The following is a 27,490-nucleotide window of genomic DNA, read 5'->3' as shown; positions in this document are numbered from 1 at the left end:
AAGGGCCTCATTTAAGTCGCCAGTCATTAATAATTCAAATACCGTAAAACCTACTAACGTGACATACAACAACATGTCCTGGAATCCATTTAAGTCCGTTATATACTAAGCCACCGACTTGCGGGCGAAGCCCGAAGTTATAAAAGAGAGTGTAAGTTACGTTGATCTCGATATTATTCTCAACCCCTTATTTTCTATAAAGAATAGTCTTATAAGGCTCAACTACTACCGGGTAAATCAGACCGTAATCCTGGTTCGGTGCCGGACCTAAAACCCCAGTCCCGAAGAAAGTTGGTGCACCACCACTCGTCCTCTGCTGGCTCCAAAATGGTGAGATGACATTGATGAGAGTGGTTGCGACGACAATTTCCACGTTATTTATACCCTTCTTGAGATAGGTACCGATATCGGCGCGAGCCAGGACGGGGTCGAGCGGCGGTATGAGCGCACCGTTGACGTAAACGCGTGCGAAGTGCACGATTGAACCGAGGTCGATGATAGCGCCCGCTGCCTTGCTCTTTCCGGCTGGTGGCCATAGGAGGGTTGTGGTGTAGTAGCCGCGACCGGAAACGTTGGTGAGGTTTGTGTTTGGGATGTGGCGCCATGGAACGAGGGTTTCAAGGGTGTAGGAGGTGTTTGCCTTGACGGTTGAGCCGTTGAAGGCGTAGAGGTCAGCCGGCGGCGACCAGGCTTCGATGGTCAGGTTCCAGGGACCCAGGGTGATGGGTGCGAGATTTGCGGTTGACTTCACGGAGTACGTACTGGCGGACACTGCGGAGATGGCGACGGCATTTGGTGGTGCGGCGGTGGCGGAGGCTTCTACTGCTTTACCGTGCTTGACGCCGATGATGACGGTCTGATTACCAGCGATGGTGAGGGGGATGGTGATGGAATTGCTTGTCTTGGTGAAGACGGTGATGGGCGTGATATCGCCAGTCCAGGCGTCGTAGAGCATAGGTGCGCCGGTGGTGGCGAGTGTGATGTGTCCAGTAGTAGAACCGCCGGGGAAGGCTATGCCAGTTGCATCGTTGTACAGCATAACGTAAGTCATGGCATTTGCGGTATCTTCGCGCCACTGAGAATACCAAGTGCCGTTGGCGCTGACTTGGGCTCGTGGGAGTACGCCGATACTGGCGAGCGAGGCGGCGAGACCAGCGAATGGTACCGTGTGCACGTTCTTAAGGGACCTGATAGATTGCAAGGTTTTGTTAACGTATGCAGCGCCGGTTGGATTGTTGCCCCAGAATAGAGTAGGGACACCGCCAGCGAAGACGACAGACAATCCTCGGTGGGCATACATCGCAATGTATTTGGCGCCCTCAACCGTCATAGTATCATTTGCCCTGACAATCAAAGCTCCGAATGCTTGGCGCTCAGGTGCCAACACATTGTCAGCTACATGGGCAGCCGGCAACGCGAAATTGTCGGGGCTCAGGTATTCGTACGTGTAGCCTATGACAGTCAGTTCATGTAAGGACCAGATGGTGAGACAACCACTCGTGTATGACATACCGGCAGCTTGGAAGTCAGTTGGCATGTACGATGTGCCCAAGGAGTAGCTGACAGCCTTCAGGTAGAAAGCAACGTCGACCTTCGGGATACCAGTTTGCAATACCCACTGGTTGCGAGCGGTGTAATTCATGAACTCTCCGTAAAAATCCCAAGCGGGCTGCCTCGGTCCGTGCATTTCGCAGTATTCAAAGTCAAATCCTGCAAACCCGGGCCAAGTCGTGTTTGGATAATAACCTGAGAAGGGGTATCCGTGGAATACATGAGTGTTTATTCCTCCGGCGAAGGCCCGTTTGACGTCCCACAATAAGTTTGGGATTGTTTCAGCATAAGCTATACCCATGTTTGCGCCGGTCTCGGAGGATATAACACGCTTTTTAGCGAGGTTCGCCGGCCCGGAAAATTGACGGAATGCATCAATGTTGTGGCTGAACCCAAGGGTCTCAGTTTCAGGCGCATTGACGAATGGAATATTGGCAAGCATGTCAAAAGGTGCGTTGTACGATGGCTGTGCTGAGTACTGTAGGCCTAAGCTGTTCGCCCAGTCGTCCATTGTTTCGAGGTAAATGGAGTACATGTTTGTAAGCTAGAATCTTGTCAGTAACTGTTCCGAGTTAAAGTCTGAAATATACGCAATACCGTTTGCTTGTAGTCCTCGAGGTGGCTCAAACCAGCGTCAGATTGATCTGTGTTGTAGAGTGAAACCGTGACACTGTTCACGAAGCCGACTCGTCCTCGGACGATGATTGGAAGATACTTGTTGATGGAGTAGCCGTGTTCCTGCTGGAAAACCTTGGGAAGTTCTGCGCTCCACCACGCATATCTTGGGAAGAATTCCTGGAAAATATCAGAAAGCTGCAAGCAAACGCCAGCTGGGGTAAATGCCTACAATGGAATCTTCCCAGATGTAGTTGCCGACTTTCTTTAGAAGCTTCCCAGTTGTCCCGGTGAAGAGGTACTTGTTCCAGTATTTGATGGCAACCTGCGCACCTCCGACGGTAAAGTGATCCCAAACATTAGATCCGTTGTTCCGGAAAGACGCCGGTTGCGATTGTGGTACGCCAGCCTTGGCGGGGAAAGAGTCTGAGTTGATGTCCAGCGGACCAACTTGTTCACGCTGATGAGTGAAGATAAGATAATAGACAGCCAGAATGTAGTGTGTTCCGGTAGCGTTGGGAAAGGACAAGGAAATCTGGCCTTGCGCGTTGACTTGATGGGTCACTTCGGTCAACGAGGACGTCGACAAGACTGAAGCTGCGTTGCCGACACCTTCAGAAATGACTAGCCCCGTAGATGCAGGGATCATTGGACCAGTGCCCCAGCCAGGTAGCGTGCCGTTAAAGCTACCACCGACGGGTACATTGACATAGAAAGGTTGAATGTCACGTTCCAGATTCACGTCATCGTATTGACTGGGTACACCAGCGCCACCGAACCCGACTCCAAGAGCGAAATCAATAATCATGTTGTTAGCATTGGCTGCTTGGACTGCCGTGTCCTGGATATTGGTCTCTGTAGAACATCATAGTCAGTAGCTATTAATTATACATGCACCAAGAAGAACCCAAATCCATACTCCACACATCTGTGCCCCATCCATACACCGCCCAATCCGTTGGAACATATGCGGGATATGCTGGATTGGTACCGCCGTATAAATAATACCTGTAATGAGATCAGACCGTCAGCGTGATGAACAACTTGCGAGAACAAGAACCTAGCAATACCCAAACAGCTCCATACCGCCAGCTCCTTGGGCGGCGGCCTCGGCAACGTCGTTCGCTACGCCCGCCGGCTCGACGGATGCATCAGGAATCCAGTAACGCCATTTGGGCCGGATATAGGCGGAAGGGTTGTTGAATGAACCATAAGGGATGTTTGGATTATTGACCTGATCATTCATGCCTCGACCGTGGCAGAAAGGTAGGACGAACAGGACGGCTGCCGCAGCCAATGCGTAACTCGAGCGAGCCATGACTTGAAAGCTCAATACATGCATATGTTGCCGCTACTATTCCTCTGAATCCGAGAGAGGTCGTGATGGAGGCTCTATATGACCTAAAAAATGCAGGCGATGAACGTGCTTGTCTGCAAAGGCTGCCATATAATCAACACTGACACGATCTCGGCATCCTTTCTACCGTGTCCAAGGCAGAGCAAGTGCGGGGGCTGCGGGGGCAGCTGGCGCAGCAATGCCTTTCTTGACATTGGCTCGGGTTAGGATTGTACCGTATAGAGAGGGAAAGACAAGGCCGAGTCCAAAGGGGGTTGTCCAAAAAGGGACATTGTTCAATTTGTTTCGCTTAGATGCAAAGGGGATGGCTCGCTCGTGATCAGTGTGCTCAATAGTTTTACTACTGTGATACGGCCAGTATTTAGACCCTTATAGTATTCCGACAGCTAGACATTGGACATGGCGGCCCATGGAAAAAGGGAGTCGATAAGCTGTCCATGGATGGTAGGCCATTTCAGTGGAGTACCAGAAACCATGAGGTAGGGCCTACGAGAAAGGTTAGACACAGAAATTGGGGCCCGGCAAAAGACTCAAATAGGGGGAACCGCTTTGGGTGGGGCGGTAGGCACGGATATCGCCAGCTTTGTGCTGCGGACGTCCTGCATCGCGCGCTGCTGGCCCGAGATGCTGGGGAGAGTTTTGACCCATTACCCGGTCATATTAGCAGGGTGATGCTGCGGTACATAGTACGCCACTCACCCAATCCGATCGCCTAACATCGGATGCGCAATTACAAACTCGATATTACTGTACTGACGTGAAGGAAGAAGCGGGGACCTTGACGATGATCCGGGATCAAAGTAATTCGGATACTATCTATGAGTAAAGTAAAGATACAACACAGTAGGTCGATTCTAGTGCATTCAGGACTTATTGATGCAGGAGAGTGAGCGGAGGGGAGGCAGTAGGAAAGAAAGTGAGGAAGAATGTGCTACGGGAAGGTCAGATTCCTCCCTTTTGTGGTGAGCTGCGGACGTTATCGAGGTGAGAAGGATGGAGAAACATTAACCAGATGATAACAAGAGCCGAAGATCATTGGCATTTCGGAAATCACCATCGACGACAAAGACGTTCGAAGGTTCGCTGCAGAGAATTTTTTGGCCCCAAAGCTTAAACTCCATACTCCCCACGACCCTGATATCTCGACTCTACCTGAAGACGGCGCAGTATCTGCCAGAGATTGTTTAGTTTAAGACTTTCGCTGGGAAGGCATATCATGCCCCCGTGTCAACCAGCTGAGATTCAACAGACAGTCTATTGGCCCGGTTGAATCCGACTTGATTATGGAGTTCGATTAATGGCAGTACTTCCTTGAAAGGAGCTTGATCAAAAACTGGTCATAACAGATTGGTAGAGTGCAGCCAACGCGACATACAAGATACAGACCTCCGGAGCCTGACACAGAATACCGGTTCAGCATATACCCCCTGGAGCTCGCATGGCCTGACAACGATTCTTCTCTCTCGCTTCTCAAAAAGCAATGGGCTATGGAAATATTCTCCAAATTTGTTGTGCTGGAGCACAGCTTACGCACCTCTTGCATGAACCGTGAATAATGCCTTCAATATCACTGTGATACCAGAATTCCAGCACTCACTTATCTACAACCCGAGCCGACATCCGCGCAAACCTTTTCTCAATGATGTCCAAGCCAGATGCCACATCCTACGCATACAGTGTGAAGATCATCCCAGATCCCAAGCAGAAGTGCCATATCCGACAGATCTTTAGCTCGTTGGAAATGGGCTCAAATAAAAGGCTGCCTGCCTGCGACAGATGAGGCTCAGTGGATCGTGACCTGCAAGCCGCTCCCTTTCAAAGAGACATTCGCCACATGTGATCCCGACACGAACGAAAAGGTGGTCGATGAGATGCTGCCGAAGGGTTTGCCATGGTCAGCGTGACTAGAGAAGTTACAGAAAAGAAAATAGTTGGCATGTGTTGTGAGTTTCGCATTGTACAGATCTTAATGAATTTTCTTCTAATACTTTATGTGAAGAGCCCCGATACGATGAAGATCAAAATCAACATGTGATACTATTTACTGAAATGACGAAGAGCGGGAAGGAAGAAGAGGAGGAAGTGATACATGGTAACTAGATGCAGAAGAATGTCTAGATGCTTAAGCACCAAATATGTGATCCGTCGCGCCACCTCCATCCACGAAAAAGCAGTTTCCCGATGCACAATAGTCGTGTTGTTCAATTTTTCTCAATAGTAGCCATATTGTACCAAAACCCATCCAATCACTGTTATTGTCATCGCCATTTTCAGTGAGCCTAGCCTCCGCCCTGAAATTGATAGAGCTCGAGCGGTAACTTAATATCAAGAGTATTGTATCCCGTTCCTTCACCCTTTAATGGCCGAAAGTACGGGCGAGCTGAACGAGGATGGAATTGTAGTCGTAAATACCAGAGGTTCGGGCAGAGGCAACCCGAGGGAGGACCATTGCCTGGACATGACTATCAAGATTTAGATAGAGATAGTAGAACTGAGCTTTGGCATCACCGATGGCCTCACCATCGACGGTGAGTTTGCCTCGTATGGCAGCGTCCCACGTATCAAATCTGGTCCTTGTAGTGAACTTTTCAGGATGCGGAAGCGATGGTCTCGGGCGTTTCTCTTGTCGAGGTTGGGCTTTAGTGAGAAGCTCATGGAATGCTTCAGCTTGGCTTTTTTGGATCTGAAGTAGATCGGATTGCGCTTGTTGCTCCTTGAAGATTGCGTCGATCTGATCGATCATGCACTCCATTTCGAGGTTTGATGGAAGGTTGCTTTGTAGTTAGTATGTGATAAGTCCAGATAAAGTATGCTAGGAGGTGATGAAGGATGAAAAGTTGGTGATATGAAGAGGGAAAGGAGGAGAGAGACGACGATGAAGCCATCTAATAGATATGGCAAAGACGGCATGGCGGCCTGAATGCCTGAGACACCAACGCTCAATGCAACAAAGATCAAAATCAACATCAAGCACTATGTAGCATTCAAGAAGGATTTTAAGATGGGAAAAAGCAGATACACGTGGTGGCCGGGCACAGATAGCACCTAGTTGCTTAGACTTCCTATACAAAATAAAAGTAGAGCCAGACACTATCCAAAGGAACCTAGTAGTATACTCGGTCATTTTAAACGTATTTGTATTTTTATTTGTATTTGTGCGAGCAGGATTCGTGGAGATACCGTAGGAAGCTATAGCTGTACAGTACTCCGTAATCAGTACGTAAATCTATACCGAAAAAGGAAAGTCCAACTTTATTACGGACCACATAAACTCCAGCCAGATATGTAGATCCATAGATAAACAAATCGTAAATCAAGGAAGCTATTTCCTCCACCTGAGGTGGGTCCGAGTCATTGCGGAATCGGAGTTGGAGTCGGGGTCGGATATTTAACTTCAATTCAAATTCTATATTGCGGAGCATCATGATACCTGCAAAACAACTTAAAGAACTAGCATCTAGTGCTAAACTTGGAGGCTCGAAGTCATAATCATAAAAGCCAAATACAATAATCCAATGCATTGCATCCAGTTTGGAAACCCAACTCATTCCAACAAAAACAAAACAAAAAACAAAACAAAATCTCCCAGCAAGCAACTTGCTTTCTCCGAGTCATCCCATCCATAAACAACCTGGGCACTTATCGTTCCGAGTCCTATTCATATATCATATCATCCATACCTACTAACCGCATAACCTCCCCCGCTACGGTAATTTTGAGGGAGACCATTGCTTATAAAAGTCGGTTAGGGGGAATAAAGAAAAGAGAAAAGAGAAAGAAGAAAAAGAAATAGATTCCAGGCCCGAATTAGTTGCATGAATGCCCAGCATTTCAAATGGTCAACCTTACAAGACGAGTGAAGATAGAAAAAAGAAGGAAAGGTAATAGAAGTGTCACAAAATGATGAAGAAGGGTTGGTGTTGGGGTTGGGGATTGGTTTTGTCAAAAAAAAGAGAAAGAGCCAAAAAGAGGCAAAAAGAAGGACCAACAGTTTCAAAACTGGAATCAACAAAACTGGAATCAAGAAGAAGGTAAAAAGAAGGAAAAGAAAAATGAAGTGAAGTGAAGGAGGAAGCAAAGCGGCAATTTTCGCTGCTAGTATACTGACTGGACTGGACTGGAAACCCTATCCAAGTAAATGTGCAGTGGGTAAAGTCCATGTCGAAAGAAAGCAAAGCAAGTGGCAATGGGCGGGGGGAATTAGGTTAATCACACGAGTCGAGTAATAAGTAGTAGTAATAGAAAGAAAGAAGAGAAGCGAATCGAAGCTCGTAGGTCACAGTGCAACTAATCTCGAATACAGAATCAAAATCTCAGTCTCCGGTCAGTTCCCAGCATCGCAACAAGCAACAAGCAACAGCAACGAGCCTTGGAGAGAGCAGATCAGATCAGATCAATGAAATGAGGGAGGACAAGAGGGAAATGCAACCAAAGACTAGGAAGACAAAGACACCAACGCCAATCTCACAGCATGCGCACACGAATAATCCAAGCGGAAGAAAATGGATGGGAAAAAAAGAGGAATGACCAAGGGTGAGAGTATCGTATCCGGTGGCAAAAAAAATGAAAGGAAAAGGAGAGGGCAAAACAAGACAAGACCGCAACGCACTAAATCGATCAAATATACAAAAACAAGGGTATATCGGAGAGGGTTAAACACCTGAAGAGAACCATCAAGACTTTTAAATCATCCCATGTCTGGACCGGCCTCGACACCGTCGATGCTTAAAGGCATGTTTGGATCGAATCCAAAGCCAGTCCCGTCACCGTCAGTGTTAAGGAAGGTGTCAAAGTCGAAGCTCTCCAGGATATCAGGGTTATCCAGAGCGCCGAAGTCAAGATTGAAAGCATTCTAGAATACCGGAATTGTTAAGAGGTGTCCAATCACACACGAGGTTTTAAAGGTTCGCACGGAGCTTACATCAGGAATTGAGAGATCATTGTAAGATTGCGGGTTGGGATCCATGGTAGGCTGGACCATTGTTGGGGGAGCCGGGGCCGAGGTGGGCTGGGTTTGCGCATTGGCACCTCCGTTGGCACCGGCCTTGTTGAAGGAATTGGGATGTTGAGGAGTGACAGGGGTGGATGGAGTAGGCGTCTGAGTCGTCTCTCCAGCTTCGGTAGCTTGAGCATTGGCGGCATTGGCGGCGGCAGCAGCACCCTTCTTAGGCCGCTTGCGGGTGTTCTCCTTGGCGCCTTCTTTCTTGGCCTTGCCGGGAGCTGCCTTATTACCCTGCTGAGGTGTGGGGGGAGCGTTTACACCTGTCTGGGGAGATTGAGGGTGGGCGCGGCCGGCAGGACCAGTAGGCGGGGCCTGAGGAGGAGGCATCGCATTCCGTTCTTGGGGAGTTCCGGCCTGGGGCTGAGATGCGGGTGAGTGCTGCGGCGGCATTGGCTGACCGGGCTGCTGCCACTGCCCACTGGGCATGCGGCCGCCGGCACCGGCAGGAATGGGCTGGCCCATCTGGGGGCCAGTGAATTGTGGGTTAGAGCTTGGGGGACGCATGTTGGGGTTGCCTTGGAAGAACTGAGCCGCCATCTCGGGTGGCATTGGGCCGCCGTTCAGATTCATGGATCCAGGAGATCCGCGGTTCTGGCCCATATCGCCGGCGCTGGGGGAACCAGGAAGACCACTCTGGGGCATCTTAGGTGTACCCCGCTTCATTTGTTCACTGGGGTTCGGCGAGGCACCTGTGCGACTGCCCTGTGGGGAAGTGCCGGGTGGCAGCTGTCCTTGACCGGGCATTGGTTGACCATCACGGGCCATGCTGTCCTGCTCCTGACGAGCCATCATCAAACGCCGCTTATTCTGCTGTTCAAGCAGCATAAGTTGCATCTGATAATCCTGGAGAGCATGGTTGCCGCCGCCTTGCTGGCCGTTTGGTTGTGGTTGCATGCCATTTCGAACCTGGGGCATTTGACCGTTCTGAAAGTATTCGGCACCCACCTGGAACATTCCTCCATTGGCATCCTGCATCGCCACAAGATCCGTCTGATTCGGCATAACGCCGGGATTCATCATACCACCGTTCGGAAGACCCTGGGGAGACAATGCTGAGCGAGTGTGATGAAGGGCCAAGTCTTGAGCATATACCTGCATAGATTTTTGTTGCGCAGCCTGTCCTTGCTGGAACTGCTGGAATTGCGCCGGGTTCATTCCCCTGTTCATTCCATTCTGCATCATAATAGCCTGAGCCTGGGGGTTAGGCTGTCCTTGCATTCCCTGTCCCTGACCACGTCCGTTAGGTGCGAGCTGTTGTCCGTTAACGGGGCCTCCTTCCAGGCGCGGGCGTTTCGATGGGGATGGGGCGTTGTCCGCAGATGCTGGGGACTGGGGCCGATTGCCGTTCATGTCCATGTCGGGCTGGTCACGTTGCATCTGCTGCATGATCTGCATCTGTTGGTTCTTTTGGAACTGCTGGGCCAATTGCTGTTGCGAGCTGTGTAGTAGATTTGGGTGTCAGTATCACTTCAGTATCACTTCACGTCCCCTTCGAAAAAAGGATAAATAGCATCATGTCCTGGACGTACAGGCCAGTGGTGTTTTGCAACACCGTCTTCTGAAGGTTGGGGGGTACAGGGTGCATGCCATTGCGACGCATGTTGAGCGGCATCTGGCCAGGCATCAGCGGCTGTTGCCGCATGAGCTGATTCTGTTGCTGCTCGCGAACACGCATAAGCGCCTATTGAGCAAGTCAGTTCGATTACCAGGGCGAGACAGCTTGGTGGGCCCCAAGCGAATTCCATGAACGAACCTGATTGTGTGAGAGATATTGCCGAATGTCGTGGTTGTTTCCTCTCTTGCGCTGAGCCTGCCAGAACTCCCAGAAGAGACTCCACCAGTCGAGCAGGAAAGCTGTTTGCGTACTGTCGTTGGGAAGGCTAGCACGAGGCAGATCATCGGGGATTTTGATCTTCTCGCCATCCTTGCCGTCGGTCATCATGTCACCATCGATACCGTTCATATCGTTCTGGCGATTACCGGGACTTGTCTTGGTACCGGGATCCGTGTTGATCTTCATTGATTCTTCGCGGAGAAGAGCGCGTGCACAGTCGTGGTAGCCGCGTTTCAAAAAGTAATCGTAGATATATGTATTCAAGTTGTTGAGACTCCCATCGGAGTTGCTGTTCATGATTTGATCGTTACGAGGGGCAGTGGAGCCGTTGCTCATCATGGGGATACCACCGACGGGGCCTCCGACCCCGGGATTCATCCCACCGGCATTCATCTGGTTCATGGTGGCGATCGGGGGGGACTGGGGCCGCCCTTGCCTATTTACTGTCGGATGCGAATTCAAATCGAAGGTGATGATTAGTTCCAGGCGCGCGTCCACCGACTCAGGCGATGAAGCCTAGGCGCGGGGGTGGGACGTGCAACGCGTGGGAACGGGGGGGAGGGTGGGAAAGGGTGGAGGAGACAAGACGAAGACCGAAGCGGTGAGCGCTTCGAGTCTAAGTTGCAATAGTCTGCGACGATGACACGCGTGGGAGTATGAGGGCGCAAGATAGAGCGAGTTGGTTCTATATCACGGATGGTGGGATGCGATGAAGAACTGCGGCGACTCGGGGAGGTCTTTTCCGGATGGAGGCACGCCACGCGGTGATGTGATAAAGAGTCTCGAATGGAATAATTGTTTGGGGGCGCAATCGACAAACTGAGACGAATCCAACTGTAAGAAAAAGTGTATAAGCGACGGAGATGCGACTGAGTGAGAGGCTCAAAATGGCCAAGAGAAGGGAAGAGAGGCGCGATCGATGATAACGGCAGTACCAAGGAGGCGGGAAAAAGCGCACAGGTTGGAAGTGGCTGGGTAGGGGAGGGGAGGGGGGGGGAGAGGCGGAACGGAGGGGAGAAGAGTGGCCAAGGCGATGGTTGGAAGTGATACTTGGAAGAAGAGGTTGACATACAAGACACCAAAGAGAGTCGGTCGCAGGGGGGGGTAAGTAGTGAGGTACGGAGTAGTCAAGGTGAAGTCGAAGGGAAGTGGATCTCAGCAAGGTGGAAGGGGACTGAGACTGGAAGGGACAAGACTGGAAGGAGCGGGTTCGGGCTGTCGCTTGTTCGGAACCGGATTATCTTGTTCCGGAGAGCGCAGTCTGCGTATTTCTGGGACTGGCGGGAGTAGGGTATCGATATCAGATATATCAGATATCTAGACCACAGGCAGGGTATAGATGTATAGATATAGAGAGGTCGAAAGATGGAGAAAGTAGGTAACCAGGGAGAAGGTTGTAGAAATAGAAGAGAGAGAGAATGTGTGTGCTCACTGGCATACAGCGATGGCGATATAATGCACTCAGCTGCCCCAGGGCCCCGTCTATAGATATGATAGATGAGAGATGTATCGCTTCAAGATCGGCGATCGGGCCAATCGGACACTGCAGCCACTATCCAAGCCCAGATATGAGAATGCAGAGGCAAATTCGATCTGTAGAAAAATCCGTGGAGAAGGACCAGAGAGGTGAAAGAGAAAGAGAAAGAGAGAGAATGAAGAGGGGCGCAGTATTAGAGCGGTACGGGTATTGTTACACCACCACATCAGATCATCGCTGCCCTATGACGGACATCCCACCAGAATTACTAGTACGAGCTAGTAGTACCTACCACTGGCACTAGTATAGTATACCAAGACAAAATAGAGACATCATATGGAATCATCTCGCGTGGAGATTATCCTTTTTCTTTCTCTCTTCTTTCTCTCAACGGTGAAACACTTACCCCTGCAACACGATAAATCGCGTGGCGGGGAACTGCGCTTGTTCCTACAGCGCGATAGATCAGAAACCTTACCTTACTCCAGGGACGATCGAACCGGATCGAACCATATCCGAGTATGTACGGAGTAGAAGTAAGAATTTTCTTTCGTTAGGCTTCTTTCTGTCTCTCTTTTGTCTTTTTATAAAATTGTGAACATTGTAGAAATATTGTAGAACATGGTAAAATATCATCCCTGCCAACGCCATAATACATGCAACCCATCACTCACTCATCCTCCGGCGGCATCTCGTCCTCAATGTATCGTACCAGCGACACTCGCATCTCCGTCGTGTCGTCACCGCGGAGCACATCGCTCACAAAGTGCGCCTCGATCTGCATTTGAACCTGGATCCCGGGATCAACGTCAGCGGTCAGCGGTCAGGGTCAAAGCGAGCAACAGCGATCGGTCCCGACGCAAAGGTTAAGGTAAGGTGCATGGTCTGGGTCTGGGTCTGGGTCTGGGTCCGATGGAAGGGGAGGCTGGGGCAAATAAAAGAAAGTTTGTAATATAACACATACCATCTCTAGCGATCCACGCAGCACACCGCAAAGGATATTCGAGAACCATAGCTCATCTTGTGCGCGCCCGTCATCCGGTAGCTCGACAAAGTCCGCCAGCGGGTTCTCGTCGAAGATCAGGGAGAACTGGTTATTGTCGTTTGTCCAATTGGTGACTGTTGGTGCTACATTCAGAAAGATCTTGAAGCCGACCTGTTTGTCTGTCTGTCAGTTATCTCTCTCTGCAACAGTACTCTGCAAGTGCCTCGTGTAAAGCACCCGTACCCACCTTCGCAATCATATCAGCCGTCTCACGGAAATTGGCGCATCGACCAACCCCAGACTTGGCCAGGAAGTCCTCAATCAACCGCATCCCAATGTTGTAGCCCATCTTCTCCAATTGTTTGTTCACTTCTTGGTAGTCGCTGTCATAGTCTTGGCATAGTTGCGCAACGATTGTGCCGTAGGTTAATGTGACCAGCTCCGCGTTGACTTTATCGATTCTCGTCCTGACGGTTTGTTCGTTAGCCCGGTTGTCCGAAGTATAGAGGCAGTGGCGCAAAGCAGGCAGAGGAGATCAGGACAGGACGGGATGGTATGATATGGTAAAGGCAAGGTATCAAGCGCCACCACATCGCGAGTAAAGTAAAGTGAAGTGTAAAAGCAATACTGACTTCCATATTCTGTCAAGAACTAAGCGTTAGTGGAGACTCCGACAGAAACCAGACAAGATCAACTCAAACTCACTCTTCCCCTATTCTGGAGGCCTTTGTAGCCGACATTATTTGCTGGACGGGCACACCGACGACGTAGCGTATTTGAACTGGTAGAGAACGGCAATACCCAAACACACACAGGCGAATGCGACAACGGAAGAAGCAAGGTTGATTGCGGGGAGGAGGGAGTAACTAGCTGGAAGCTCTGCCCGTCGTACACAAATCAGGTTGACCGCCTTTGGGGAGAGGAGGGGAGGAATATCATTCTTCCCGCTGAGCTCCTCCAGCGGGAACTTTCAAGGTGAATCTTTCGTCGCTCCGCTCCGCACCCACGACCAACGCCCACAACCACCAGCTCCAATTACGAACCCCCTTGGCCCATATTTTTATATTTGTGCCCTATACCTGGGATTTACAGGCTAGCGCTGCTGCGATCATGTCTGGAGAAAAGCGTCCCGCACAGGCGGCTTTTGGCTCGGCCAACCAGCTCGTCGTCAAAAGAAATAAGCCCGATGCAGAGCTCAATCCTGGCACTGCGGTAGTCAAGGGCTCGTCTCAGAACGGAGCTCTTGTGCAATCGGTATGTTTGGTTTTGGCTTGTTGGATTAGGAATCGAATTGTGGCTAGAAAGAACCTGGCTAACCATACCCTCGTTCTCCCTCCCTACAGGTCCCGCGCACCAGCGGACTAGATGCGCCTATCATGGAACTGACAGGGCATTCCGGAGAAGTCTTCGCCGTCCGATTTGACCCAAGTGCCCAACATATCGCATCCGGCTCGATGGACCGATCAATCTGTACGTTCACCAGCTCCAGAAAGAAAAGAAGAAAAAAACCGAACCGAACATAATCCACTAACCGCGAACGCTCCACAGTACTATGGAACACATATGGCCAATGTGAAAATTACGGCCAACTGAACGGCCACCGAGGCGCCGTCCTAGACCTCCAATGGGCCCGCGATTCACGAGCACTCTTCTCCGCATCCGCCGACAAAACACTAGGAAGCTGGGACGTGGAAACAGGCCAACGCGTCCGTCGCCACGTAGGCCACGAAGAGATAATCAACTCCCTCGACATCAGCAAGCGTGGACAAGAACTTCTAATCAGCGGCAGTGACGACGGCTGCATTGGAATCTGGGATCCGCGACAAAAGGACGCGCTGGAATATCTCGAGACCGAGCTACCAATCACAAGCGTTGCGTTGTCCGAGGCCGGCAACGAAATTTACAGTGGTGGTATCGATAACTCTATCCATGTTTGGGATTTGCGCAAAAAGAGCATCGTTTATTCTATGACTGGTCACAATGATACCATCACATCTTTACAGATTTCGCCAGATGGGCAGAGTTTGTGTTCTAACTCGCATGATTCTACGGTGCGGACGTGGGATATTCGTCCCTTTGCGCCGGCGAATCGACAGGTTCTTACGTTCGATGGTGCGCCTGTGGGTTTGGAGAAGAATCTTATTCGCGCGAGCTGGGATCCGAAGGGAGAGAAGATTGCTGCTGGTAGTGGGGACCGGAGTGTTGTGGTTTGGGACTCGAAGACGGGTAAACTTCTATACAAGCTTCCCGGTCACAAGGGTACTGTCAACGACGTACGATTCTCGCCAAACGACGAGCCTATCAGTGAGTACAAGCTCGCAATATCTTCGCGCGAAAATGATGCTTTGTTCCGATTTGATAAGTGGCTAACTATTTCTTTCTCACAGTCGTCTCCTGCTCTTCTGATCGCAACCTCATGCTCGGCGAACTTGGAAAGTGAGGAGCCCAGCCATACAAAAATAATACTTGTAATGATGGTTAAGCGGGCGTTGAATTATCTTTATACACATCATCTCATCATTGGACTCTGCCTATTCTATTTGTTGGGTAGAGGTAGATCCAAACTCAAACTCAAACCCAAACCTTATGAATATCAGCTGTACTATAAACCCATACACATTCACTATATGCAATCTAGCTTGATTTGATGAATATGTCACGGGAAGTAGGAGTGTTTCATAGCCTTGCTTAAAGGGATTGGTCGCTAAAATGGATCGGACAGCAACCGCTGTTCAATTCAGTCCGGCCGAGTCCATCTTGGTTGGGCACGCTCTGTATATCCTCGATCCTGATAAAATACGGAAATTGTATTCTCACCCGAGCAGAGTCCAATAATCAAGTCAATGATGTATGAATTGTCCACGGTATCACCGAGAATGTCTAACATCAACAGGGCGAAGTTGTCGACCTCCACAGCACGTCGGCCAGTCTATGTCAAATTCCCTTGACTGGATGATGTAGACCGAGCAGAATGGCAGGCATACCAAGCAAGAGATCTACATCTACGAATAATCGGGATATACGAAGAAACTGTAGAAGAGAGATGGATATCAAATTGGAACCTATCAACCGTCGAGCTGACTTCAGCCGACTCGAAAGTCTGACTATTCTAGATCCCCACAGCCGGTGCGCTGCTCAATGGTCGACTGAACCCAAAATCAAACCCCATCTCCCAGAATCAAACCCATGTCCATGAACATGGGGATATCCATGGGGATAGCAATAGAAGATAACAATAGAGATGGAAATTAACGTTCCTCCGCAGCTACAAATCAAACCAAAGTACATAGACTTGATTTGATTTGGTACTCAGAGAAGTTGAACACGAAACACTGCCAGTCCATTTTCAGCAGATGCACCGAGATAAATGTTCAAATTCTTCCTTCTCACCATGGTATGCTGCTCGGGTATCACCCTCCGTATCGTGCTGTCGGATGACGATAAAGTATCCGACTCCTTGTACTGAGAAAAGTCAAATAGAGAGCCAGTATCGACAGATGCAGAATGGCTCCCAAACTCAAGGGATGTAAAGGTTGATGACTGAGGAACTTGAAGAGCTGGAACCGCTTCTCGAGGCGCTGAAGACTCGAGGCATAGTGACCACGAGTGGATCAAAAGCCGCTCCGCCCCTCTCTCGCCCCATCCGACAATATCGTCTGGAACATCCTGGGGTTTTGGCACACGTGCGTGGATAAGAGGCGGCGAGTGCGTATGGGTGCTTTTTTGTGGGGGTATAGATGCCCTCCAGCGCCGTGATGATTACTGATGAGAAGACTCACGCACTATTTTGTATGCCGACGCGCCGCCAACATGAAAACACAAAACAACAACAGACATAAAAGAAACCACAAACTCAAGATGCCTTGGAATCTTGATAGCAAAACCAAGACATCAAGCCGAAAGCATTCATGGATTTGCAGGACAACCATGAACCACACTGGAGCACAAACCGGACAAACCTTCAGCGCAGACAGACCTTCTTAGCTTCACATCACTTGTATCATAATCATGGAAACATCGGGCACAGGCATATCCTCAGTCATTTTTAGATTGAGCGCGCAAAACGAAGCTCGACCTCATTTTCGAGATCTCTCAGAAACTTCAGATCCCTCTTGTATTCGAGATCATCGAAGTCCAAGCCCGCATCCTCACGGAGCATTCGCAGAAGATACAGGATGACCTTCATGATGCCCAGGGACTCCGCCGAATTAGCGCCCATCTGATTGACATTTGCCAAAAAGATGGGACTCGCGCGGTTCAGGAAGGGGTGGCCTCGGTCAAAGAGAGCAGAAATTGTGTACTGCCCCCGGGCAGCTCCGTGATCAGGGGGGGTTAGCTAGCTGGTAGCGGATTTTAGGGAGTTGGACGTTGATGACTTCGCAAATTGCTGTGTTTGTAGATTGATACGTCAGTCGCGAAATCGGCCAGAAAAAGAAAAGAAGAGGAGGGAAAGGGAAAAGGAAAAGGAAAAGGAAAGGGACAGGGACAGGGACAGGGAAAGACTGTTGGGCAACTGGGTGTTTGTAACATACCAGTCATCAAATCCAGATAAGCAGCATTTCCAGGAAATTTCTTCAATCTTTCCTGGAGAGCTTCTAGCGTTTCGAGTCGATTGTCGACTTTCTCTTCGACTTTGATGTCTGACAAACGACTTTTCTCTACCGGGACACAATTGGCCTTGGTACCCTTGGGTTGAGAGTTTTTCAATGGCAATTTCTTCCGACCTTCATTCACGGCGGGGATAGGGCGATAGGTTGCCACGGTGCTCGACGGCAACGGGTCCGGCTTGATCCTCTTCGCTGGAGGGGGCGGAGCTCCACGGTTTCGACGCTTTCTCGAAACATTTTTTGCCTTTTCGCGACGTGATCCCCTCCAGGTAGGCGAGGTCAGATTCGAGTACCTTCCTCGATCATCAGAAGAAGAGGGATCAGCCGACAACCGCCGACCCCGAAGCTGCCCAGAATTGCCTTTGGATTTGATCTCGGGCAAGTACTGGGATTCAGCCGGCAGGATGTATTGATTGTCATTAGAAACCTCGTCCAGGATCAAATCACGGAGAGCAATATGGGCAGCCCTATTTCGCGCCTCCTGCTCCGTGCTGTACTCTCTGGTAGCGTGGAAGCGCTCATTACCGATAGCTACCTCGCCGTGCCATTGGTAGAAATTGGGGACATGTGAATAGTAAAGAGGAGGACCCAAATCTCTCTCTTGGCAGTAATCTTGGGAAGACGAAAAGAAAAAAAGTCAGCTTTGAACTAAATTCAATCTTGAAGATATAGTATGAAAAGGAATGATAGGGGGTTCTCTTTTCTCACCAGCCAACAGCTTCGTCCAATCCCACTCCGGCCCAATGGGACAATCCATGGGCAGGGGTGGGAACAACCAAGTCGGGTTGTACTTCTTGAGCTCTTCGAGAGCAAGACGACAACCCTCAACCCTGGCCCTATCAACGGTAGCGTAGATCGGTTCGACCAGGATAGTATGGCCGTAAAGCGTGAGCCTTGCACCTATCCTTGACCCGTTCTTGTCGCCGAATTTAAACTCGAATCTCGGCTGCAGCTTAGCCATAAGATTGATGACCCCCAAGGCGAAGAGGAGCTGGATTCTAGATTGGTATCTCGGGTCAATGGAACCAAGATTGTTCTATTTCGTAACGTCAATTAGTGATCCAAGACAATGACAATGACAGCTCATGGGAATAGCGCTGGCTAGATATTACTCACCCTTGGATACTCCTCAACGACAAAAGATTGATGATGATTTAGACTAGGCGTAGAGATGCTCCTGACCTCGCCCGGTTCCAGGCTGCTCTCGGTCTTAGCAAGAGGGGCAATCGCACCACCAAAGCCAGAGCTTGGAAATGAATCCAATATTGAAGATAAAGAGTAGGTGGGATCAACTGCTGGAGGAGGATGAATTGAACGGCTTCGGGTTCGCATCGGGATAGAGAATGAGACAGGCGCATAGTCCTGTTGACCACCTGGCCAAGGGTTGCGCAAGCTGCAGAGCTCCCGAGACTCGTGCTGGACTGCCATTGTATTGGGAACACTGCTCGTGTCCACAGGACTCACGCCCAAAGGAGTATTGTCCCACATTGGGAGTTGATCAAGAAGTGCTGATGATTGGAAAGTACTCGAGCTTCTGTTGACTTGATTGGAGAGTTCCACTGAACTAGCCCGAAGACCGCTGCTCGGGTTTAGGGGACCCAAGGTAGAAAAATCGTTGCAAAGTATTGAAGGCTGACTGCAAGGAATTGCGGACGAGGTTATCTCCAAGTCCAAGGGACTAGTTTGTACTGGCTCAAATGTAGCAGAGATATCGCTTGTCATGCGCTGCCCGGAACTAGTGTCGCGGTTTGGTTCCGACACGATGGGTTGAGAAGACTGGAAGACGGTCAGAATGAATTCGAAGAAAAGGGGAAATGATGGGAGTATACAGGGCTCGGTTCACTTACGAGCTCTGCCCTGGCCCTGTCCTCGTGGAACATGTCCATGGAAGTACCTGGAGCGATTCCATGGACATCCTCAAGGGTCACATTACTATGATTGCTTCTCTCGTGCGCCATTTTGAATGGAATACTGTGGTCTGCGATGCCTTTTTCCGGTTCCTTTTTTCCAGGAATCATGGGGGATTCTGCTTCGCCCTCGAAAAGTTACTTAAAATTGAGATCAAAGATTTCTGGGGCTGTACGAACGTCGGTTAAGGTATAGAAAAGGATGGAAAGGGGACACTCACAATCGACCTCAATCGAAAATCCACGGAGCCAGCCAAAGGCACCTTCAGTCTGAGATTCAAGAATGCAGATAGAATCTGCGGGTGTGGAATTGGCAATATTGAATAGGCCCGCGATTTTCTTGACTAAGGTTGGAAGTCCTGCGATTGAGAGCTCCGAAATTCACACTGCTGACGGTGGTCAAAATTGAATCTACCTTCCGGTTGAATCTGTATGTTTATGCCAGTCGAGCAGCGTGGATTGATCTGCAACACAAGAAAGGATTTGAATTGAGGGTGTTGACTCGTAATAGTTCTGCGGAGTAATCGGAGCACACAACAAATAGAAAGGGAGACAAAGAGCCTGATGATGGACACACGTGTATCACGAAGAGTAGATGGTAAATGGAAGGTCCAAGGGAAGTGATGCAGACGCACCGAAAAGTGATGCCAAAAGCGGTTTTCCTTGCCAAGATGACTCTCAAGGTTGAATAAATTCCCCGATTTGTCCCAGGAGAGTCGAAAGTCGAGCAAGAAGTGTCAAGATCACGGAAAGTAGTCGGGGTATTTCGAAAAAGCTTGAAGTTATTTGGGGCGTCCGGTTAGGTCACAATAAGTGCCTGCGAGCATAAAATGCAAGGTAAGGAAAAGAACCTAAGGGTTTGGGGTGATATGGGATAGTGTGAAGCCACTAAAGCAGAGACTTGAAGTCAGCTTTGGAATCCTTGCGAGAACGATGGCCTGTAAGACGGAAAGAAACTGACCTTGAAAGCACGATTTGATGAAACCGCGTTTCACCTTCCAGTTGATCTTCCAGAGCTTGGTGATGAGGCTTGGTGATGAAGTTTCCAACCTCCACTCTGAAAGTCCTCAAGAAGGGGATTTGAACTTGAAAACTGAACAGGTGAAAATGCCCCGCGAGATTGAAGTTGAGCTCGTCGAAGAATGTGAAGAGGAGTTGGGGGTGTTGAAACTTGCAAAGTTTGATACGAAGATCACAAATTCTGCAATAGTTGTCGACTTCGAATATGACTGATGGTATTGAAAACAGCGCCCTACGTGCAGCCGAAAACTTGAAGCTGCAGAAGCGGAATCGATCTTGAAACTCCACACGAGTAAAGAACCTGAAGGTCAAAGCTGGAGATAGTAGCCAGTCGCAAAACTTGGCGTGAAGATCGAAAAAGTTGTTATCGGTGTCCACTCCTGAAGTGTGTAAGAGTATGGGAGAAGGAGGTCCTCCGAATACTTAAAGTTGCAGAGGCGAAGTTAGACCGCAGTCTTGGACTCAAGAAACAATGCCTCACTGTCAAAAAGAGAATTGATAACCTCGTCCCTCGGGACGTTTTGCCAATTCGAATGAATCCCTGTCAAAAGCAAGAAAGAAGCCCTGGCCGGACAACCGAGGGCTGACAGAATCTTTGCGTGGACCCTAAGGTACCAAAATGCCCTTGAACTTCAGTGAGTACACAGAACCAGGAGGCAGGAGATGTATTGGAAGAAGGAAGCAATGAGGTCAAAATACGGTTTTGTCCTGAGGCTTGTGAAGGGAACACCTGAGGTGTGTGAAGAGAACAAGGCCGCTCAAAGTCTTGACGCGACTTGAAACAACTTGAAGCTGCAGAAGCGGAGTTGAGTTTGGCAATTGGATGAGTTAAACGACCTGCAAGTTGTCCCAATGCACAGCTTAGAGAACTTGCGAGTTTGACACCCGCAAAGGATTGCGGTTTCAACTTGAAAGTTCAGGAGAGAGAGTAGAAAAGGTTGAATACCCGTCAAGTATTGCAGTTTCAAAATAGAGGGTCCCGGAAATGTAGCGATTGCCGAAAGCGTTTCTTTTGTTAAGACAGCAAGAAAGTGACCTTGGAGATCAAGCGGAGAAGAAGTTTCTGAATCTCGAAGGTGGTAGATACCCCTCCTTTTTTGGGACCGAAATTCAAGGGGGTCTTGAACTCGAAGAAAATGAACCAGGCAACAGATCTGGAAACTCGCAATTAATCGCGGTCTGAAATCGGATATCCGAATACCGCGACGAAAGTTGTGTCGGAAGACTGTCTGAGAGACAGCGTCAGAACGCAAAGGTCCACAATTGAAAGTAAAGTCCTTGCCGATTGTACAGATTCAGTAGAGCAAAGCTCTTTCTTGATCACCACTGAGGTAATTAACGGAGAGGTCTTGAATGAAGTCAAATTACCAGGGTCTCAATGGAGAAGCTGTGTCAAATCCAGAGAACCAGCCTTGGAATAAGACACTGGTTGAGTGTCGACTTGTTGAAATACCAGATGCCGAACGGAGGAAGTGTGTTAGCTTCGAGTGGTAGACGCGATACCGGAAGGATGAGGTATAGGCTTAGAAGGAAATGCCTTTCGACTCGAATAACAAGAGAAAGGATTGTGGTCTCAAAGCGGATATCCGCACTCTGCGATGAGAGTTGTGTCGAGAAGACTGTTTTGAAAGACAGCAGTGGAGCAAAGTTGCTCGTGATGGATGCAAAGTTCAGGGTCACTGTTGCGTTGCCAGATATCTTCAAGGGCATGCAAAAGCAAAGCTTGTTTGAGAGATATTAACAGCCTGAAGAACCTGCGGTCTCAAAGCGGATATCCGCACTCCAGTTATGTGGATAGAATTGCCAGTGAATATCGGCAACGAGTGTCGAAGAAGAGCAGTCTCAGAATCCGGATTGAAAGGAGTTGTTGAAGTTGTGGTTGGCACAGACGTCGATTGATGGTGAGGGAACACTGGGTTGTTGTAAAGTTGGACCCAAAGAGAACCACCGGGTGTTGGTACTCTCAAACAAATCCCGAATTGGAAAATCAAGGCAGAGATTTGAAGTCGAATTTGTGAACGACTCGACCTCCGGTGGAGTAAAGAGACGTTTTGGATGACCACCTGCAAAAACGAACAGTGGCACGAGGTGAAAACTTTGCAATCAAGAACAGTGACACGAGCTGGAGCCTTTGCAATCTCGGTGTCTGGTAATCACAAAAGTCAGGGTGTTTTCCAGCCAGCTGGTCAAAGTTGAAAAGGAAGAGGGTGAAAGTATTGCGAGGTGACAGTATTCCAAGCTTTTGCAAGCTCTCTGACTGGAATCGATATTGTCGCAGCTGCAAAATGAATAGAATTCGGGTTCCGTTTGGGTCTCTGACTCGGTCACAAAGGAAGAGGGTGTAGGTGTAGCTTTGCGGCCGCCGCACCACTTCCAGAGCTGAAGACTTACAGCGCTGAAGAATAGCAATCTTTTGTGACTTCAGTGCCTTTAAGCCCGCACAAGGAGAATGTAACTGTACTCCGAGGCCTTGTTGGCACACGAGATGTGAAATATGTCGGAAATAGCAGTTACTGTTTGGGTTGAGATTGAATCGATTCACTGGATCGTTGATGTGGAGAGACCCTGTCGATTTTGACTTGGGATATTCCCAAAAATGGCGATCTTGAATCTTGGCTTTTGGGATGGTAGCACCGTATAGGGAAGTCGAAATACCACAACTGAGTCACAGAGTAAGCCAATTGAAAGGTGGGAGATGTGTAAGATACTGATGATAGCTGAGGTGCCTGATAAAAACAAGGTCGGAGATCACGGAGAATGACTCGCACGGGTTTGAACAGTATACTTGAGGGTGATGGAGAGCAGATCACTTGGGGTGATGATTGGAGAACACGGATCTTGAACCGCGAAGAGAGGGTGTAGTTGTACTGCAAGAATTGTCGACTTCAAGATAAAGATCACGATGTGGTGACTATTTTGTTTTGGCGAAGGGATGTTTTTGTCGATTTTGACGTGGACGCGGAGATGCTTAGAAAAACTTTGAACCACGAAGGATGAGGCTCTTGAATCTTGACTTTGCGACTCTAAAACTTTGACGAGGAGTAACACTTTCGAAAATTGTATCCGAGAGTAATAATTGAATAATTGGAAGGCGCGATTTCGGAAGATAGTTAAGGTTGTGCCTGAAAGCCGGGCAAATGATCCACGGAAATAATGAATCGCTCGGATTGGAACAGTACCGGTTGTATTGGAAAGATCAAAGGTCGAGAAGCGGGTGACGAATAAAGTTTGAAAAGTGCAACCGTAAGGACGTAGAACTGTTTTCTCGCTGCAGGTTGTGTTCGTAGAAGTACTCCCAGATGGAGATCCTGGAAGTATACCAGAGCACGAAGAGTGACCAGAGTGCAATCAACGATTGAAGGGTGCAAATATTGAAGAAACTAGCAAAACTAGCTGAGGGGCCAAGTTTGAAGTGTTTGAAGGACACCGCAACCGAGTAAGGGCGTAGGCCCTTTTTTCTCGCTGTAAGTTGTGTTTGTAGACCCGGAAGTATTCCCAGACAAAGGTCCGAAAAGTGCAACTGGGTGCGAAGAGTGCACCAGAGTGTAAAGATCGAACAGATATCAGGCAAGTTGGAAAATTGATTGACAGAACCCGACTGAGGACTTAAAATAAGAACAACTTTTCTTTCGCAGCAGGATGTGTTTCCGTCGTGGAAGTGAAATGGAAAGTGTCGAGGGTTCAAGTTCGGATTTGATGGGATCTAGAGATGCAGCCTTGCTCCTCGTTCTCGTGAAGTTTGATTTCGTCGCAGCAATGGCAATGAAGGCCCAAGAAGAGTTGAAAAATGCACCAGAGTACAATAATCGGAAACGTAAGATTGAGAGGCAGCCGACGGACTCGAAAATTGTAAAAGGCGATGGCGTAAAACCAGATGGACGGTAGAACACACGCGTATCCGACGGCGTAAACTTCTTTCTCGTTTCTCGCTCTGATCGAGAAGTGTAGAAATGCGAAGGCGTGAAACGCGAGTGAGGGCGTATGCCTTTCCGTCTTCTCTTCGACGCAAAGTGTGCGCAGATGAATGAAGAAGGATATCAGGTATCGGCTGATAACAGCGAAGTTCGAAGGACAACGGAGAGTAGAAGAAGAGCTAGGATCGAGACAGCGATGCGGGCACTGCAAGACAGCGATGCGAGTGCCACAACTCGAAGACCTTTCGACGCGCTCCCTGTGAGACCTGCGGTGTTGATGACTTGAAAGGCCTCAAGTTTTCTTCTCGATACGAAGTGCTTCGTATGTAGAAGTAAGGAGACGGAATTTAAAGGCTTCATTCAGAGTTGAGAGTTGATCAGAAGGATACCGGAGACCGAGGGTAAACCTTGGAGGAAGTCGAAGCTCCTGAACTGAGAGTTGATCAGAGCGACGAGGGTAAACCTTGAAGGTCGTGACTTGTTTCAGAATCCGAAGTCGGGGAAGACACATTCACGACTGGAAGTTGAGAAGGAAAGGGTATGGGGAGGAAGTTGAAAAGGCAAGGGTATGGAGCGGATATGAAGAAGAGAAGAAGTTGACGATCCCAGCCGTAAGAAATAAGCGAATGTAAACAAGCATCAAGAACAACGGCAGGCACGCGTGTAGTCATCTCCGGCAATTAGGAAGGCACGACGGTACGGTAAATGTTATAGACCCCCGTGCCCCGGAGTACGCGGGATAGAGTACAATACTAGACACTGTCTGTTTGGTGAGTCACTAGGTATACCTAGATGCCTTGAGGCATATCTTATATTATGCAGATTGGAATGCCGATTCTTGAATTTGTTCTAGGTTGATCTTTGATATTGGATATCAAATGCAGGGAGGTATGCCAGGGTCACCTATCATGGAATCTATGAGGCCGGGGAAGTAGATCGGAGCGGAGAAAGCCCTAACTCGAAGATAAGGATTCATTTTTGGATACGGGGACAGACGATAAAAGTTATAAAACTGAAGTATACCCCTTAAGGTATACATTAGACCTTCTTGGGAGTCACCATGTTATCCTCCTTCTCCTTCTCGACCGCGGTCTCGACCACCTTCTCAATCCCCTTTTCGTTTTCCTTCTCATCGTCCTTGTTGATGTTGATTGAATTTCCAGTTCCGCTGGTCTTTTCCTTCCGGCTCTTGATAATCGTACTCGGGCTGCTTAGCGTAATGGATTCCTGAAGAACAGTGAAATCTTCCTCATCCATGAGAGCAGCCATGCTTGGTTGTTTGCTGTGTTCGAAACTCATCCCCGTAACGCTGGATATAGCGCGGCTATTCGACGAACTGTAATCGAGCATTGGGATATCGTCACGGGAGGCACGCGCACCACGGTGCTGCCAGGCGGGATCGATTGGTACATCTTCTCGGGACGAACGAGCACCACGCTGTTGCCAGGCGGGATTGGGATCAGTCGTAAAGATGTCGTTCTCTTGGTCAATATCCCACCGAGGATCCTGTGTACTATATGCAGGCCAATGAGAAATCGGCACGTCAAAGATACTGCTCGTTGCCCAATTGGTATAGAATGTCGGCGGGGGCGCAGCTCGGGGGACAACCTGGCCGTGAATAAGTTGCAGAGGAGCGCGAGACTCTTTGGTAGGTGTGTTGTGGGCGTGGCCCTCTGCATCTTTGGTGTCGATTGAGGCTGAGCTGTATTTGCGATGCCACATGCTGGGGTTTGGCCAGGCAATGTTCGAATACTCGAGGATATCTGCAAGGATATCAATCAGTCAGGTTATGGAATAGAAGTAGATGTATAAGGTCTGATAACTTACTCAGCGGAGCATGCTGGAACGAAAGGGCGACGACGTCTTTGACTCTTTCGAATGGCGGCGAGCGATGCGGACGCGAAAAACCCTCTGTGAGAACGATCTTGATTCTACCGTACGAATCGCCGGCATCCCAATGTCGTTGTTCCAAGATGTCCGAATGAAACTGGGGGAAACGGAGGACGTCTTGATTGCCGTCTCGGTCCATCTCTGTTTACCTTTGTTAGAATAGAGAATGGCCAAAGGGAGGGAATTGCATCAGCATGAGCGCCGACGTACGAGAACTGAAATCTGGATTCGAGAGATTAGCACAGTCGTCTCAATCGAGACCGACCATAACTCACTAATAAGGTAGGGCCAATTTGCCCTTTGCGAAAAGATGCCGCCTCTAATTTCCGCAGAAAGTGGTCAACAAAGAACTGCCACGATATGCAGGATCGAGGTCCAGTACTCACCCGACACAGTCCCCATCAACATACACCCTGGCCTCGTAGAGTAACATATCATCCAGTTGCATGACACTTTCAATCAGACGACTAGGCCGAGGCTTCTCCCAATTATGAATCGAAACTCGAAAGCCAGTGTCCTTGGGTACGCTGGGGATGAAGGTTGTAAGAATGGGCAACTGGCCGACATTGCCATGGTGAGGATAGAAGTAAGTATTTGCTGCACCGAACGTCGAGTGGTATTTCAAATAGGGTGAATCGAGGTCCTTTGTGACGAAGCACTGAGTTTTGAATTCCTGAATCGGAGCTTTCGACTCGTCGGAGAAGAGTAGAACATCCCAGTTCTCGTAGCGCATGGTGGAATAGCCGCAGGGTAAGCGAAAGCAATACAGTAGGCTTCAAGTTGAGAGTTGGGGGTAAAGGGGAGACGGTTGGACTTTTCGTAAATCAAGTCCCCCAAAACTTGAAAGCAAAGAGGATGGACAGAGTTGGGAGGTAAAAGTGGAAAGGAAAAGTTGAGGGGGAAGTTGACGGGGCTGGAAGGTAGTCGATGCCGCACCATCTGATAGAGAAGGTGCAGGATTAGTGGAAGGTGCATCTACTGCTGTACCCTAACTACTACATAATGTCTAGGTATAATAATACTACTCCTAGTACTTATATGATTTGACAAGATACGATATCCAAGATCAAAAGTACAGACCAAAAGATTGCCAACCAAGTCGAGTACACACATACTCATACAGTCAATCTAGTCAAGTCCAATGCAAGAAAAGGCAGAAGACAAAGAATAGGACCTCCCAAAAGGTATGCGCCAAACGAAACCAACCCTTGTAGGACACATGGGTAGAGTGAGTGAGAACAATGAACGCAAGGTAGGGGGAATCCAAATCTAAAGCTACAGAAGAGGGAGAAGAAGAGAAAAAAAAGAAAACAAGCGAGAGTCCGATCAAG

General features: G+C 49.1%; 9 protein-coding genes across 9 annotated transcripts; 3 read left to right on the top strand and 6 right to left on the bottom strand.

Moving 5' to 3' along the window:
- Positions 1-187: 187 nt before the first annotated feature.
- Positions 188-3,412, bottom strand: N7481_007247 (uncharacterized protein; the record flags this gene model as incomplete). The annotated part of the gene is made up of 6 exons (XM_057266466.1): positions 188-1,452; positions 1,513-2,095; positions 2,149-2,346; positions 2,399-3,021; positions 3,086-3,174; positions 3,237-3,412. 6 exons carry the CDS (start codon positions 3,410-3,412, stop codon positions 188-190), a joined length of 2,934 nt encoding a protein of 977 aa, XP_057120667.1.
- A 1,753-nt stretch (positions 3,413-5,165) lies between these two features.
- N7481_007246 (uncharacterized protein) lies at positions 5,166-5,427 on the top strand (the record flags this gene model as incomplete). The annotated part of the gene is made up of 2 exons (XM_057266465.1): positions 5,166-5,199; positions 5,255-5,427. The coding sequence occupies 2 exons, from the start codon at positions 5,166-5,168 to the stop codon at positions 5,425-5,427; spliced, it is 207 nt and encodes a 68-aa protein (XP_057120666.1).
- A 452-nt stretch (positions 5,428-5,879) lies between these two features.
- Positions 5,880-6,275, bottom strand: N7481_007245 (uncharacterized protein; the record flags this gene model as incomplete). Its single annotated transcript, XM_057266464.1, has 1 exon — positions 5,880-6,275. The coding sequence occupies one exon, from the start codon at positions 6,273-6,275 to the stop codon at positions 5,880-5,882; it is 396 nt and encodes a 131-aa protein (XP_057120665.1).
- Positions 6,276-8,210: 1,935 nt separating this feature from the next.
- somA (putative cAMP-dependent protein kinase pathway protein (Som1)) lies at positions 8,211-10,761 on the bottom strand (the record flags this gene model as incomplete). The annotated part of the gene is made up of 4 exons (XM_057266463.1): positions 8,211-8,375; positions 8,445-9,963; positions 10,055-10,206; positions 10,279-10,761. 4 exons carry the CDS (start codon positions 10,759-10,761, stop codon positions 8,211-8,213), a joined length of 2,319 nt encoding a protein of 772 aa, XP_057120664.1.
- A 1,745-nt stretch (positions 10,762-12,506) lies between these two features.
- Positions 12,507-13,561, bottom strand: N7481_007243 (TRAPP complex core subunit BET3; the record flags this gene model as incomplete). The annotated part of the gene is made up of 4 exons (XM_057266462.1): positions 12,507-12,626; positions 12,801-12,992; positions 13,069-13,288; positions 13,527-13,561. The coding sequence occupies 4 exons, from the start codon at positions 13,559-13,561 to the stop codon at positions 12,507-12,509; spliced, it is 567 nt and encodes a 188-aa protein (XP_057120663.1).
- Positions 13,562-13,931: 370 nt separating this feature from the next.
- N7481_007242 (WD40 repeat domain-containing protein) lies at positions 13,932-15,261 on the top strand (the record flags this gene model as incomplete). Its single annotated transcript, XM_057266461.1, has 4 exons — positions 13,932-14,075; positions 14,165-14,291; positions 14,370-15,125; positions 15,209-15,261. 4 exons carry the CDS (start codon positions 13,932-13,934, stop codon positions 15,259-15,261), a joined length of 1,080 nt encoding a protein of 359 aa, XP_057120662.1.
- Positions 15,262-16,866: 1,605 nt separating this feature from the next.
- Positions 16,867-18,916, bottom strand: N7481_007241 (uncharacterized protein; the record flags this gene model as incomplete). The annotated part of the gene is made up of 4 exons (XM_057266460.1): positions 16,867-17,135; positions 17,354-18,040; positions 18,137-18,464; positions 18,545-18,916. 4 exons carry the CDS (start codon positions 18,914-18,916, stop codon positions 16,867-16,869), a joined length of 1,656 nt encoding a protein of 551 aa, XP_057120661.1.
- A 5,078-nt stretch (positions 18,917-23,994) lies between these two features.
- Positions 23,995-24,240, top strand: N7481_007240 (uncharacterized protein; the record flags this gene model as incomplete). The annotated part of the gene is made up of 1 exon (XM_057266459.1): positions 23,995-24,240. The coding sequence occupies one exon, from the start codon at positions 23,995-23,997 to the stop codon at positions 24,238-24,240; it is 246 nt and encodes an 81-aa protein (XP_057120660.1).
- Positions 24,241-25,307: 1,067 nt separating this feature from the next.
- Positions 25,308-26,892, bottom strand: N7481_007239 (uncharacterized protein; the record flags this gene model as incomplete). The annotated part of the gene is made up of 5 exons (XM_057266458.1): positions 25,308-26,032; positions 26,097-26,300; positions 26,370-26,381; positions 26,435-26,478; positions 26,546-26,892. The coding sequence occupies 5 exons, from the start codon at positions 26,890-26,892 to the stop codon at positions 25,308-25,310; spliced, it is 1,332 nt and encodes a 443-aa protein (XP_057120659.1).
- Positions 26,893-27,490: the final 598 nt, after the last annotated feature.

This window comes from Penicillium waksmanii (assembly GCF_028829765.1).
Source record: "Penicillium waksmanii strain IBT 27052 chromosome Unknown utg000007l:1.0-4314555.0:1.0-4317578.0, whole genome shotgun sequence".
NCBI classification, from domain to species: domain Eukaryota; kingdom Fungi; phylum Ascomycota; class Eurotiomycetes; order Eurotiales; family Aspergillaceae; genus Penicillium; species Penicillium waksmanii.
The sequence above is the reverse complement of the archived record's forward strand: the minus strand, read 5'-3'. Positions and strand labels throughout refer to the sequence as shown.